This window comes from Cervus elaphus, chromosome 11 (genome assembly GCF_910594005.1).
Source record: "Cervus elaphus chromosome 11, mCerEla1.1, whole genome shotgun sequence".
NCBI lineage: Eukaryota > Metazoa > Chordata > Mammalia > Artiodactyla > Cervidae > Cervus > Cervus elaphus.
The window spans coordinates 88,085,632-88,100,678 of NC_057825.1; the positions used below are offsets into that span (position 1 = coordinate 88,085,632).

Here is a 15,047-nt window from a genome sequence, read left to right on the forward strand (position 1 = left end):
CCTTTCAGCAACTGTTAACCTGTGATTTTGATATATTTTAGTTTTTTAAAATATTTTTTCAAAATATTATCGAATTTTCCTTGAGACTTATTTGATGCTTGCATAGAAGTGTGTTGTTTAATTTTCACCTGTTTGGAGATTTCCCAGTTACCTTTCCAGTATAATTCCATTATATTGGGAAGGCGTGCTTCCATCTCTGACCAAAAACTATATATTTGTGTTTCAGTTTCATGAACATTTCTTGCCCATGGTAGAACAAAATTCTTTTGATTGGTCACAGAAATCTAGTAAATGACAGCTGAACACCAATCCCTTTTCTTTCGGCAGGTGGTCTGACTGACAGTTTAGGTAATTTGAAGAACCTTACGAAGCTCATACTGGATAATATTAAGATGAATGAAGAAGATGCTTTAAAACTAGGTCAGATTTTTGTTTTCTCTAATATTTTTATTAATATAAGTTTAATAACAAGAACAGTAAAGACTCTGACACCGACTGTGTTTATACAATGCAAGAAGAAGGCCTTTATGTACTTCGTGTCCTAATGCATTTCCTTTCCATTGGTTTGCAGCTGAAGATCTGAGAAATCTGAAAAAGATGTGCTTACTTCGTTTGACCCACTTGTCTGATATAGGGGAAGGAATGGATTACATAGTCAAGTCTCTATCAGCCGAACCCTGTGACCTTAAAGAAATTCAATTAGTCTCCTGCTGCCTGTCAGGAAATGCTGTGAAAACCCTAGGTAACTGCTGCCTACATTAACTGAATGAAAACAGTATAAGAAAACATGACATATGTTTATACTAAGGCATCCTAAGTCTCTCAAATGGAAATTTAGTCTTTAGAGAAATTGGAAAAGATAATAAAGACTTCTAGGCAACATCTAAGCTATTTTTATGATCTTCTCTGTGACTGGAATGAAAATTTATTATGGATGAGTAATAGGAGAGAATTTGGGGATAATTGAAGATGTCATTTTAAGAGAGGGTAAGTGAAAGTGAAAGTCACTCAGTTCAGTTGTGCCCATGGAATTCTGACCTGTGTCCAGGTCAGAATACTGGAGTGGGTAGCTGTTCCCTTCTCCAGGGGATCTTCCCAACCCAGGGATCGAACCCAGGTCTCCCGTACTGCGGTGGATTCTTTATCAGCTGAGCCACCAGGGAAGCCCAACAGAGGGTAAAGAGGAAGAAAATAAGAAATGAGTGATTGAAACTTGGAACATTCTGTTATATAATAACTGCTTAATAAAATTTTGATTGAATGGATAAATAAGTGATTGAGAAGCAGAGAGAGAAGGATTTTCTTAAATGTTCTCTGTCCTAATTCTTACCTATTGCCCTGTTAAGATGGAGGCAATATGCATCAGTATAAGAGCTGACTCTTGAGTTTCTAAAGGGTGTATATACCAAGTATGGAGAAACTTTTGCATATTTCCGGATAAACTAGATATGGTCAATTTAGTGTTTTTTTTAAATTTAGGATTTTGGGGAAAAGATGGTCTAACCCTTTAAAAAACAGAATAAACAACTGCTAAGAATCTGTAAACTTTCCTAAGAAAATTATGTATATGCCAATGTAAATCAAAAGTTAGAGAAACCTAGGGATTAGAAAAGGCCAAACAATGAGAAGCATAAGAATGAGGAGCACACTCTACTTCTTCACTTGCCCTGGGGAGACACAGGTTTAGAACTGAAAATACCAGCTGTACCCTTTTTAAGAGGAGCTCTGCAGGTTTTAAAAAATTATTTATTTATTTAGGCTCTGTTGGGTCTTTGTTGCTGCTTGGGCTTTTCTCTATTTGCCATGAGCAGGGGCTACTCTCCAGTTGCTTTCTGACTGAAGTGGCTTCTCCTGTTGAGGAGTACAAGCTCTAGGGAACACAGGTTTCAGTAGTTGTGGCTCCAAGGCCCTAGAGCACAGGCTTAGTAGCTGTGGTGCACAGGCTTAGTAGTTCTGTGACATGTGGAATCAGCCTGGACCAGGGATGGAATCTATGTCTCTTGCATGGGCAGGCAGATTCTTTACCACTGAGCCACCAGGGAAGTCCCAGGCTTTGTATTTTAAACCAAATCAGAGAAGATACTTTACTCTAAGAAAAGGGTTCATATGATTGATTAAAAATAATAATAGCTAATATTATAACAAGGGCATGTATTCATTAAAAAACTGACTAATTTCTTCTTCTTCTTCAGTCTAACGCTCTCCCAACTGAGCTATTTCAGCCACTCGCTAAAAAACTGACTAATTTCTAAAGGGGATACTTCCAATCAGTCTTGATAGGAAAAACTTCAACTAAGTTAAACAACCATGATAAATACCTGAAATGAAGAAAAGAATTAAGCAGTTCTTCACTAGAATGATAGTGTCAGAAGAGTGTAATTTCGTCAGTTCTGTCTCGCCACAACAAAAGATTTGAAACGGTGGACCTGTGTTACAGCTCGGTTACAGCTCAGAGCTTTATTCAGCAAACAAAGGATAGTACACCCTCGAGGCGTGAAGGCAGGCAGACCCCAAAGGAGAGGCCCCACTTGTCTTGACTCCCTCTTTTTTACGTTTTTGTCTCCTCCCCTCTGAGCCTGCCATATGCAAATTAGGGCTAGCCAGGAAGGGGGCGTGTTTGTTTCACCTGAGGTTCTCACTCCAGTCCTCAAAATTTTCCTTTGTTTCCTTTTCATGGGCTTTTCCCTTTTTTTGTCTTTTAGCCACCGCCATTTTGGACTCCTTTTTCCTATTTTAACTGCCTAACAATGGCATTTATGATTAATGTTTACATGTAATATAGTTTCACAAAATTTTAATCTCAATATATTTGTATTTTTGTTATTAAAATACATCTCTTATAGATAGCATGGAGTTGGGTCTTGCTTTAAAAAAGAAAATTTAGTTTTATTCATCTTTGTCTTTAATTGGAATGTTTAATCCAGTTAATATAATTATTTATATGAATAGATTTCCAGCTGCCATTTTGCTGTTTGTTTTCTGTTTTTCTCATCTGTCTTTTCTTAATTTCTAAGTTTTTGTTATTAGCATCACAACTATGACATTAACAAAATTATCTAAACTGAGTACACAAAGAACAGCTCATCTTATCTGGTTTTTGTTCCTTTGTTTCTCCTGCATGATAGGGTATTTAGAATTGTAAGCAACCTCAGAGTTTATCCATTTCAACTTCCTCATTCTAAAGACGAAGCTGCTGAAGGCTAGAAAAGCAGAGTGATTTTACTAAAATGACATAAAAACTATCTTCCAGGCTGCCTTAGGCTTTTGGTGAATTGAAGTTTTTTAGTCAGAACTTAGGACCAGGAAATATATGTGCATCAATCATATTTGTGGCAACTGGGGGTTAAATCTTTCCAGAGACTTTTTTGGGATAATCATATTAATCCAGTGAAATAATGATTTGTATGCTACCAACAAAGAAAACAAGGACTCAGAATTCTTCTAAGGATATTTTTAAATGCATTTATAGTCTTGTTTTGGATTGAAATTTCTTTTTTCCAGCTCAGAATCTTCATAACTTGGCCAGACTGAGCATTCTTGATTTATCTGAAAATCATCTGGAAAAGGATGGAAAAGAAGCTCTTCATCAACTAAGTAAGAATGACAATTTAGCCAAAATCAAATACTCAAAAGGTCAGAAAAGCAGAGCCTGACTCCTGTAGTTTCTTTTATCCACATATGCCTTACTAGATGGACCATAGTGAAAGTGAAAGTCATTACATAAGTCAATGTAGCCCTTTTTTTAAACTACTCTTCAAGAATACAGACCAAGACGCCGCCTTCGCCTCCGCGGCGCTGGTACTGCTTCTGTCCGGCTGCCGGGAGTGGGGCGGCGGCGCAAACATGAATGTTGGCGTTGCCCACAGCGAGGTGAATCCGAATACCCGTGTAATGAACAGCCGTGGTATGTGGCTGACATATGCATTGGGAGTTGGCTTGCTTCACATTGTTTTACTCAGTATTCCCTTCTTCAGTGTTCCTGTTGCTTGGACTTTAACAAATGTTATACATAATCTGGGGATGTATGTATTTTTGCATGCAGTAAAAGGAACACCTTTTGAAACTCCCGACCAGGGTAAAGCAAGGCTCCTAACTCATTGGGAACAACTGGACTATGGAGTACAGTTTACATCTTCACGGAAGTTTTTCACAATTTCTCCAATAATTCTATATTTTCTGGCAAGTTTCTATACGAAGTATGATACAACTCACTTCATCCTAAACACAGCTTCTCTCCTGAGTGTGCTAATTCCCAAAATGCCACAGCTACATGGTGTTCGGATCTTTGGAATTAATAAGTATTGAAATGTTTTGAAATGGAACAAAAAGTTTTACAGCTACTGAGTTTTCTGTAAGGAAGGAGTGGTTAGTAAACTGCATAATGTGAAATGAGAGGTAGCTACATTGGAAAGCCAGTTGCTAGTTCTTCCTAGGCTGTTTTGAAGTACAGATTCTTACAGGAAGACGCCTCTGTTTAATGCATCTTGTATCTTTCTGAAGAGAGCCTTTATGGGCAGGCTGGGCAGGCCCAGCTTATAAGTTAAATGGCTGTAAAGTAAGGGTGTAGTCGATAAATCCAAGGAAATAGAGATTTATAAGAAAGTAAGTCTGGCTTAGCTTATAATGAATGGGCATTATGTTCGGAGAAGAAAATTTTCAATCATTCAGTCGTGGTCAGTTTAAGCCGACTTACATGTAAACCAGAATCATCTCTTTACAGGTTTATTATAAATTGTTTTTACTACCATACATATTCCTCTTGTGTTATATAGGAGGATATATATCCTTTGTTTTAAACAAACCAATTCCTACCTTATGAACTTTTTTGCTTTTGCAGGCTCAACATTGTTTGATAAATGAGTTTATTTTTACATTTATTACTGAGTTCATGAAAGTCCACTTTCATGACTGATTGATGATAGAAGATAGTCAGGCATCTTAGAAGCAGCCTCTGAGCTGGCCTTCTAATTTTGGAACAGAGTGGGTTTTGCTGCCTTTCCAGATACAAGGCTGCTAAACCAATTAAGAAAACAATTTGTTTTTCATAATTAAAGTATATGGTAACTTAAAGTCTCTGCTTATTTGGTGGAGCAATTTAATTGTTGCTGTCTGCCATTCTTTAGTAAAGAAAATTAAAATGGACAACTACCTAGCCAACCTGTGATCTGGCAGAAACTGCTTCTCTAGTAATACTATCAAAGTAAATAATGGAGTTTTCTTGTAGCAGGTCTGCAGTAAAAGATAACATCATCTTTTCTTAGTCCTCATGCTCTCAATCCCCATCATTTACCCATTCATATTTTACCTTTCAATATGTGAGTCTTAGTGTAGATAACTCAAAATAGTTATTTGGAAATAACTATTTCCAAAGCAGAAACCATATTGAATTTTTGTCACATAGAGAAGCTTTCTATAGCTGCTAATATTAATTCCAAGAAATAACTATATACTACTTTGAGAAGTAAACATGTCAAAAAAAGTTCTGATATGGAATGAAACTGTAAAACCTAGTAACATTTGTAAGCAAGATTGAGTGAAAAGAATTATAAAACCAACTTAAAAGTCAGTTTGTTTCAAACTGACTCTTAGGGGTAATGATCATTGTTTTGTATTTTAAAAGTGTTGAGTTTAGAAAATCAGTTGTATGATAATGCCTTTGTATGTTTGTATTTTTAAATAACCAGTAATCTATACTTTAATAAAATTTTTCTTTGGTGTAAAAAAAAAAAAAAAAAAAAAAGAATACAGGCCAATGGCTTTTGAGTTATCAGTTTTCCCATATCATTGCACCTGAGATTCCCACTTGCTTGCCTCCTTCCAGGGAGCTAGGGTGAGAGAGTGACATTCAAGACAAATTTGCTTAAGAAGTTAGTGATGAGATTTTTAAGCTGTGATAACAATTCTGTGACTATGTTAAAATAAAACAACATAGTACTTACTGTCTGAGATTTGCTTCAAAATAATATAGAAGGGAAGGATTTAATGACAATGAAGCAAGATTATCCATGATTTGGTGTTTGTTGAAAGTTGGCATATTAGTTTTATATATTTTTGTATATTCTTGAACACTTCCCATAAAAATGTTAACAAAAAAACAAGTAAATTCTTATTGCACACTGAGCAGGCTTCAGAGATAATAGTCATTCCTTCTCTCACGTCCCTTCATCCTTTATCAATTTTGAGATGGATCCAGTTTCTGAAACTGCTCCCTGGTTCTTCAAGTTGACAGGCTGCACGTCTTAGAAGAGCTGACTGCTCTGATGCTGCCCTGGTGTGGTGATGTACGAGCCAGTCTGGCCAGACTGTTGGAGAAACTGGAGACGGTTCCACAGCTCGTCAAGCTTGGGCTGAAAAACTGGAGACTCACAGATGCAGAGATTAGAATTCTAGGTAGGTATACACACAGAGCTAAAAGAAAGGAAGTTAGCCCTCACAAAGTTCTTCAGTTGGTTTGTTCTATTTAGTTAGTTAGCTAGCATCTGATTTGTTTATTTATTTGGCTCCTCTTTTTTATACAAACATATTGAAAGAGTGTTCACACATGTTAAAGAGTAAAATGATTGAAGACACTGGCCTGTCTTCAAGCATTTCACCTAAAGTGTTTAAAGGAAAAACATTCACATTATCTGATAAGGTATATTATGTTAGGAATTGCTCTTCCTGGCCTTAACTATCTGAAATTCAGCAAGGCCCCTCCAATCTTGGGAAATATGTTTAAGTCACTTGTTGGGTATTCAAAACAAGTAAGAAAAAGAAAGAAAGAATGTGTTAGTCGTTCAGTCGTGCCCAATTCTTTGTGACCCCATGGACTGGAACCCCAGCCTCCTCTGTCCATGGAATTCTCCAGGTGAGAATACTGGAATGAATAGCCATCCCCTTCTCCAGGGGATCTTTCCAACCCAGGGATTGAACCTGCATCTCTTATGTCTCCTGCATTGCAGGCAGATTCTTTACCATCTGAGCCATCAGGGAAGCCCAAGTACAATTTTAATGTAAATGGAATCATGGAATACATTTAAGTAGCTGCAAAATAATCCAGGGACAAATACAGATACATAGATGACTGAAGACACAACAGCCTCAGGCAGCTGAAGTGTCCCCACACTCTCTGTCTTACTTATCAAGTCTGTGTAAAATGACTCCAAAACTTTGTGGCTTAAACCAACTATAAAACAAACAACTATAAACATTACCTCTCATTCCTGTGGGCCAGGGATTTGGAAGCAGCTTAGCTGGGTGGTTCTGGCTTTGTGTCATGAGGTTGCAGTACAGATGTTGACTGGGGCTGCTGGAAGCCTGCTTCCAAGGTGGCTCCTCACTTGGTTGGCAAGTTCATGCTGGCTGTTGGATGCGGCATTAGTTTCTCATCCCTGGACCTCTCCATATACCGCTTGCACGTCCTCAGAACATGGCAGCTCACTCTCTCCAGAGCAAGAGATCCAAGAGAGAAATCAGTTAGATGTTGCAATACCCTTTAGGACCTAGCCTGGGAAGATCATTTCTGGGGTCGTCTCTGCTGTGTCCTATGGTTACTCATGTCAGCCCAACCCAGTGTGGGAGGGGACAACACGAAAGGATGGATACTAGGAGGTGAGGATCATTGGAGCCAGCTTGAAGGCTGACTACTATATTACCTAAGGCAAAGGATTGGTGACAACAGCCTTGACTGCCTTCATTTCCCTCACAGATTGTCTCGAAAGTATTTATAGGATACACATCATACAACTTACCATTTTAACCACTTTAAAATCCACAGTTTTGTGGATTCACATTCTTAAGCAACCACCATCACCATCCATCTCTAGAACTTTTTCATTTTCCCTGGCTGAAACTCTGTACTCATTAAACACTAACTCCCGCTTTTAAAAAATTTCTCTTAGAGGTGTGTATGTCTTTAAGTCCGTAGGCTGCCCAAAGGTTCTGCAGTTCTTAATGGTGCTGAGATTCTGGGTCTTTCCTTCCCTTAATTCTTTTACTTATTTTTGGTTGCACTGGGTCTCTGCTGCTGTGCTTGGACTCTGGGGCTACTCTTGGTTGCAGTGCATGGGTTTCTCATCATGGTGGCTTGTCTTGTTGTGGGACACAGGGTCTAGGGCACAGAGGCTTCAGTAGTTGCAGCTTGCAGGTTTAGTTGCTCTGCAGCATGTGGGATCTTCCTGGAGCAGGGATTGAACTGTGTGCTCTGCATTGGTAGGCAGATTCTTAACCCCTGGACCACCAGGGAAGTCCTCTCCTTCCTTTAATTTCTAACTCCACTTTCATCTCCTCCACTCGCTCCCTTAATCATCAAATCATATCAGCCTGGGTGTCATTCTTTTGGGACCTTCTGCTATTCTGGGTGATATTGGAAGCAGGTGGGGTTTCTGTGACAGGCTAATTAGCTAATAAATAATCCTTCTCAGGTAACCTCATACCTAAAGCCAGTTGGAAAGGATATCTCTTTTCAAGGAGGCTGTTGGGGAGTGTGAAGAATCAGAATTACAGGTGAGGGAAGGCATTTTTAGGTAGAGACCCTTTGTCATCTTCCAAATCTGTAAGTAGGTAGTTGCTTAACTTGCCCACTTCTGAGGCTGACTATGGAGACCAGAGAAGGAGATGGTGTGGTGTGTTTACTAAGAACTAAGCTAAGGGAGTAATTTGCCATTTCACTTTAATAGCCTAGTGCCTAACAGCATCCATGTGTAAATGAGAAATATAACAGAAGACAGCTGACTCGGGAATTTACCTGTAATGATGTACCCCAAGATGCAAGTGAAAAAATGACAAAATGAAGAACTAATTTATTCTCAAAGTGCTTTTAAAAAAGAATTTGTGGAATTGCCATTATATACGTAATAAAACATAACTATTATCCCTGTTTTATAAACACACAGAGACATGGAATCTCCTTGGCAGTCCAGTGGTTAGGACTCTGCACTTCCTCTGCAGGGGCCACTGGTTCCATCCCTGGTCGGGGAACTAAGACACCTCATGCCATGCAGCAAAGCCAGATTTTTTTAAAAAAAGAAGCAGAGACATAAGAAGGTTGTTAGACCAAAGCAGGGATAAGGCTAGAGACAGAAGAGCTGATGAAAGGAGCGAGAGAGTGCGGGTGCTGGTGTGGCTCCTCTCCAGCCATTTCCTCCACCCCCCAAAGATGTAAGGGCTTCCCAGGTGGCTCAGTGGTGAAGAATCCGCCTGCCAATGAAGGACACCCAGGTTTGATCCCTGGATCAGGAAGATCCCCTGGAGTAGGAAATGGCAACCCACTCCAGATACTTGCCTGGAAAATCCCATGGACAGAGGAGCCTGGTGGGCTACAGTCCTTGAGGTCACAAAGAGTCAGACACAACTGAGTGTGCACACGCATGCAGCTAGAGGTATAAAAAGCAGTCTGCTTGAATGTGAGGCATTAGCTGAAAAGTGAGCCAAGCATTCTCTGCCTTTGGTCTCTAGCCAGGTGATGAGACTGCTGTCTGTCAGTCCCCTCTAGAGGCTCCATCATTATGAATGGTTAAGTGAATTAGCTTTAGAGTCAGACAGACCTACCCATCCCTTCCACTTGATAGATATATGGCCTGCAGCAGCTTCAAGCTGCTGAATCTCGGTTTGCTCATCTGTCAAATGGGGATCATTACAATGCCTACCATATGAGAGGTTATTATAATCCATAACTGAGCTAATGAATAGTAAGAAGTTCAATACTGATTCACTATATATGCTCAATAAATGGTACTGTGATCATTATTCTCTGGCAGCTTCAAGAGGAACCAGATGCTAGGGTCATCTTCCTTTAAAAAAGAACTTCTTCAGCCTGCTCACTTCTGATGGATAAGATCCTTCACAATAGAACCCAACTCACATTCCTCTCCACCTTCATCTTCTGCATGCTTCCCCACCTATGTGAGGCTTCAGCCTCATGAACCTCTTCCTAGTCCTCCAAAATGCTTTTGTACATGCACTCCCTGTAGGAAGTCCTTCACCTCCTCTACAGTCCTTTAAGACATAGCTGATGTCTCTCTTTCTTGGTGAAATAGTCTCCTTTTTTAAAAAAAAATTATTTATTTTTCATTGGACGATAATTGCTTTATAATGTTGTGTTGGTTTCTGCCGTACAGCCACATAAATCAGCTACAGGTATACATATGTCCCCTCCTTCTTGAACCTCCCTCCCACTCCATCTCACCCCTCTAGGTTGTCACAGAGCACCAGGGTGAGTTTCCTGTGCTATACATCAGCTTCCCACTAGCTACTCTTGGTGAAGTAGTCTCCTTATGCTCTCTCTTCCGCACCCCTAAGAGTAACCTAGATGGTTGTTTTAAGCCTCTTGTCCAGCATCTTTCAAACTTTTTTGACTATGACCCACATTTTAAAAGCACATTTTATCTTGTTATCCAATGCACACATACACATACATTTTTATAGTATTTATATATACTTTAAAGTAGCCTTAAAACACCTAAAAAAAAAAAAGATGTGGTACATATATACAATAGAATATTAGCCATAAAAAAGCATGAAATGCCATTTGTAGCAACATGGATGGACCCTGACATGATCATGTGAAGTGAAGTAAGTCAGACAAAGAAATACAAATTTTATATGACACCACTTATAAGTGGAATCTATAAAAATGATGTAAATACTTATTTACAGACTCTCAGACATAGAAAAAAATCTACGGTTACCAAAGAAAACAGCAGGATTGGGGGCAGGTGGAGAATTAAATTGGAAGTTTGGGATTAACATAAACACACTACTATATATAAAATAGATGGGCAACAGGACCCACTGTACAACACAGGGAACTTTCAATATCTTACAATAACCTGTAACGGAAAAGGATCTGAACAGGAAAAATTTACATACAGAACTAAATCACGTCGGCGTACACTTGAAACTAACATATTATAAATTAACTATACTTCAATTTAAAAAATGATTAAAAAAACCTGCTCTAATCCATACGTTAGATCCAGGGCTTCTGTTTCCATGGTCCCTCCTGGCTCTGCATTTGTTTTTGTGTGACTCTGGATCCATGTCAACTCACCCCTTGTGGTGTTCCTTTCCCTGTTCTCCAAGTTACTCAGATGGGGAGAATTCACTTATCCCTAACATCTACAACAAGGTCCCAGTATAATTACAGATGTAGCAGATTTACTGAATGCTTATAAGTATTTGTAAAGGGTGGGCTTACATGATAGCTCTTAATAGCACTTAAGTTTAATATTGGCACTTCCCCTTTCTCCAATAGATACAAGACCATTTCTGCCAATTCAGGCTCCAGTTGCCTGTCAATTGCCCTGCCCTATTTCATCACCATCTCTTACAATTCCCGAACAATTAAAAAAAAAATCCTTCTATGTTATTATGAAGAGTAATTCAATTACATTTAGCCCCCTAATGTCAAACTCAGTTCAGGACCTTCCTTCACATTGTTGTTCAGTCGCTAAGTCCTGTCCAATCTTTTACCACACTGTGGACTGTCTGCCAGGCTCCTCTGTCTGTTGGATTTCCCAGGCAAGAATACTGGAGAGGGTTGCTAGTTTCTTCTCCAGGGGATCTTCCTGATCCAGGGATTGAGCCTGGGTCTCCTGCATTGACAGGAGGATTCCTTACCACTGCGCCACCAGGGAAGCCCTTCCTTCACATAGCCAGACTAATGTGCTCCATGAATAACAGGCTTCACGTTCAGGTCTCTCCTCTTCCCCTCTACTACTGGGCTCTGTTAACAGCAGAGAGAAGAATAGATTTATTTCCTCCAGAATATGAATCATGTTAAAAGGCAGAAGCAGCCAAAATCAGGGTCCTTTTGGTTTTGTTTTTAATTGATGTGTAACATACCCACAGAAAAGTGTACAAATCTTAAGTAGATAGCACAATGAATTTTCATAAGATTCACATACCCCTGTAACTAGTACCCAGATCAAGACATGGAAGATTAAAAAAATAAAAAGAAAGAAAGAAACAGAAGAGTCTCAGCTTTGTAGCTCCCTTCTCCCAGCTCCCTGACTTTCTAACATCATAGATTAGTCTTGGCTGCCTTTTAATTTTACATAAATGGATCATATACTATATATTCTTTTGAGTTTTCTTTGGTTCAATATCATGTGTGTGAAATTCATCCACATTATTATGTGTAGTCAAGATTCATTCATTCTCATTGCTGTAAAATCTATTGTGTGAACATACTTCAACTGTTTTTTTTTCCATTCTACTGTTGATGTGTGAGTAATTTTAGCTTTTGAATACTACAAATAGTGCTGCTATGAACACCCTTGTGTACATCTTTTGGTGAACACATGGGCACATTTCTGCTGGGTGTCTACATAGGAGTGGGTTTGGGTTACAGGTAAAGCATATGTTAAGCTTTGGGCCTCGCTGGTGGCTCAGATGGTAGAGTCTGCCTGCAATGTTGGAGACCCAGGTTTGATCCCTGGGTTGGGAAGATCCCCTGGAGAAGGAAATGGCTACCTATTCCAGTATTCTTGCCCCAAGAGTACCATGGACAGAGGAACCTGGTGGGCCACAAACTGTTGGATGCAACTAACTTTCACTTTTCATATGTTCAGCTTTAATATACATGTCAGTCTTCCAATGTACTTATATTCAATTCAGGCTTAAAAAAAACTGTGGTTTTCATTATTACACACAGACAGCCACTTATTTTTGTTAGAGCACTTACCATTTGAACTTAGATAATGTATTCATGTATCTATCTGCCCCACTAAACTGTGAGATCTTAGAGAACAGGGCTCAGACCATTAGACTTGGTATTGAGTATATATCCCACATTCAATAAATATGTTGTATGAAAGAACAAAAGACCTTATAGCACCTCCACAATTTGCCATGAGATATAGGCTAGCTTGGGTTCTTAGAAAACCCATTATAGTAAATGCTGTTTTCTTATATATAAAATCATCCCCAAACTCCAAAATACATTTGTATGATTTCACAAACTCTTTATGATATCTGAACCAACCAATTCTTCAAGCCTCTAGTGTAAGTTTCTTGACTCTGGTCCATAATACTTCTCCTGGGTCAGAACTGGCTTTGGGATTCCCATCCCTAGTTAGTGATGGTATATGTGATGGATGAGACACAATATGTCTTGAGATGGGATAATAAAATGCAGGCTGGTAATAAGAGATGGGGAGTCTAATGAAATATAGGCTACATAGGAAGCAGCAGGGAGGAAATATGTCATAGGAAGTGTTTAATGAAATATGTGGTAGATAAGATGTGCTGGAGACATAGGGAGCATTTTCAGAAAAGTACCTTTTTAGCAAGGGTTTTAGACACCTCCTGGTCCTAACTGAAACCTTGCTCTCCCCTACAGCTCTCTTAGTCACTTTTTATTCTCTTGATCTTTATGCCTCTCAGAATCCAAAAGCCAAGGTCAATTTCTCCTTGATTTTCACTGTCCTTCCAGTCCACTCCTCCAACCTCATGAAGGATTCCTACTTCCATGTGGCTTAGGCCATTTAACTGAACTATGGCTTGTCCTTATTGCTATGAACTCTGAATTTATTGTCATCTTTTCTTATGCACTGAAGCCTTTGACAACCAACTTACAGAATTCCTCACCGTCTAATTTTGGTCATCAACTAAGACTTCACTTCTTATGTGAAACTACTCAGCCAACACTCAGGAACCTCCTCTTTGGTCCTTCCCTTCTATTATCCTTCACCCATCTGTGAGGACGGAATTATCAGATTATGATAATTCCACTTAAAACTCTTCTACCTCTAAGATATTAAATTCAGACAATTCATTCTCAAACAGCCTTCTAAATTTCCATCTTAGTTACTTAGTGACTGACTCATCACCAGTTCATTTCATTTCACTGGGACGTCCAGTCCATTGAGCCCACTACCACTTACCTACTAAATAGCTCCTCTTTATTTTGACTTTTCTTCCCACCTAGTTTAAATTCCATCCTTCAGCCTGCAAACGTTCTTGTCAAAATAGCTGAAACTCTTATGGCCCATAGTATGACAAGTCAATTTAGGCAATGACACTTAGTGATGGCCTGTGTGTGTGATAGATGCAAAAGTGAAATGAAGAAAGTATAATGAGAGATGGAGTTTCTAGATGGAGTTTCTAAATAAAGACTACTTAATAAGATGTAGGGAGAAAATGAGATGTGGAGGTGAGGTGTGAAATCAGATACAGTGGTTAGGGCGTATTTGCTGGCAAAACTCAAAGCCTGGATTATCCTCAATTTTCCACTTGTTCTGTACCTATACTCAGACCACTGGGAAAAATCACACAGTTTGGCAGATAGGTACACTTCAGGTTTATAATGACAAGTTTCAATGAAAATACTAGAGAAAATGGTAAGAAAGCATTATATATTGAAACATAGCATGCAGCAAGAGCAGGGCTTGAGCAAAATGCTCATAGTCTTAAATACTTATAGTAGAAGAGAAGAAAGGCTGAAAATTATTTTTTCTAATTTAAGAAGCCAGAAAAAGAGTAAACTCAAGGTAATAAACATAAGAATGTAAATCAATGAAATAGAAGACAAAAATAAATTTAAAGAAAGATTAGTAAAGCTTAAAATGGTTCTTTAAAGAGTAACAAAGGAATAGAGATAAAAATTAAGCAAAACTGATCAGGAAAAAGCAGAGCAACATAAATAATTTCATTAATCAAAGCGGAGACACAGGGACATGAATGTTTGTAGTGGCTTTATTCATATCACATATCTTATAAAGGACTACTATCTAGAATATATAAAGAACTCCTACAACTCATTGATAAAAAGACAACTGGATAGAGTTTAGAGAAGACAAAAATCTAAATAGGCATTTCTCCAAAGAAGATATATAATGGCTAATAAACATCAGAAAAAATGCTCAGTACCATTAGCCATCAGAGAAATGAAAACCAAAGCCACAGTGAAATGCCTCTTACCATCCACTAGTATGGTTACAATAAAAAAAAAAAGGACAGGTAATAAAAAGTGTTGACAAGGACACAGAAAAATAGGAGCCCTCATATGCTGGTGGTTGGACTGTTTCCTACTTAGGAAAACATTCTGGCACCTCTTCAAAAGGTTA

At 38.7% G+C, this 15,047-nt stretch overlaps 2 protein-coding genes and 1 long non-coding RNA gene across 4 annotated transcripts in view; 2 read left to right on the forward strand and 1 right to left on the reverse strand.

Moving 5' to 3' along the window:
- The window catches only part of NLRC4 (NLR family CARD domain containing 4), a 44,965-nt gene that overhangs the window by 24,112 nt on the left and 5,806 nt on the right, over positions 1 to 15,047 (forward strand). For both annotated transcript variants that reach the window (XM_043918296.1, XM_043918297.1), the window contains 4 exons: positions 328 to 420; positions 572 to 742; positions 3,502 to 3,594; positions 6,223 to 6,390. In XM_043918296.1, coding sequence (XP_043774231.1) covers positions 328 to 420; positions 572 to 742; positions 3,502 to 3,594; positions 6,223 to 6,390 — 525 coding nt within the window. The remainder of the gene's footprint in view (positions 1 to 327; positions 421 to 571; positions 743 to 3,501; positions 3,595 to 6,222; positions 6,391 to 15,047) is intronic.
- On the reverse strand, positions 3,453 to 8,782 carry LOC122703811. The gene is made up of 3 exons (XR_006343617.1): positions 7,194 to 8,782; positions 5,940 to 6,355; positions 3,453 to 3,557 (listed from the first exon to the last, which is right to left on the reverse strand). It is a non-coding gene; the product is annotated as an uncharacterized LOC122703811 (long non-coding RNA).
- On the forward strand, positions 3,755 to 5,501 carry LOC122703810 (ORM1-like protein 1). Its single transcript, XM_043918298.1, has one exon. It carries the CDS (start codon positions 3,844 to 3,846, stop codon positions 4,303 to 4,305), a length of 462 nt encoding a protein of 153 aa, XP_043774233.1. The 5' UTR covers positions 3,755 to 3,843; the 3' UTR covers positions 4,306 to 5,501.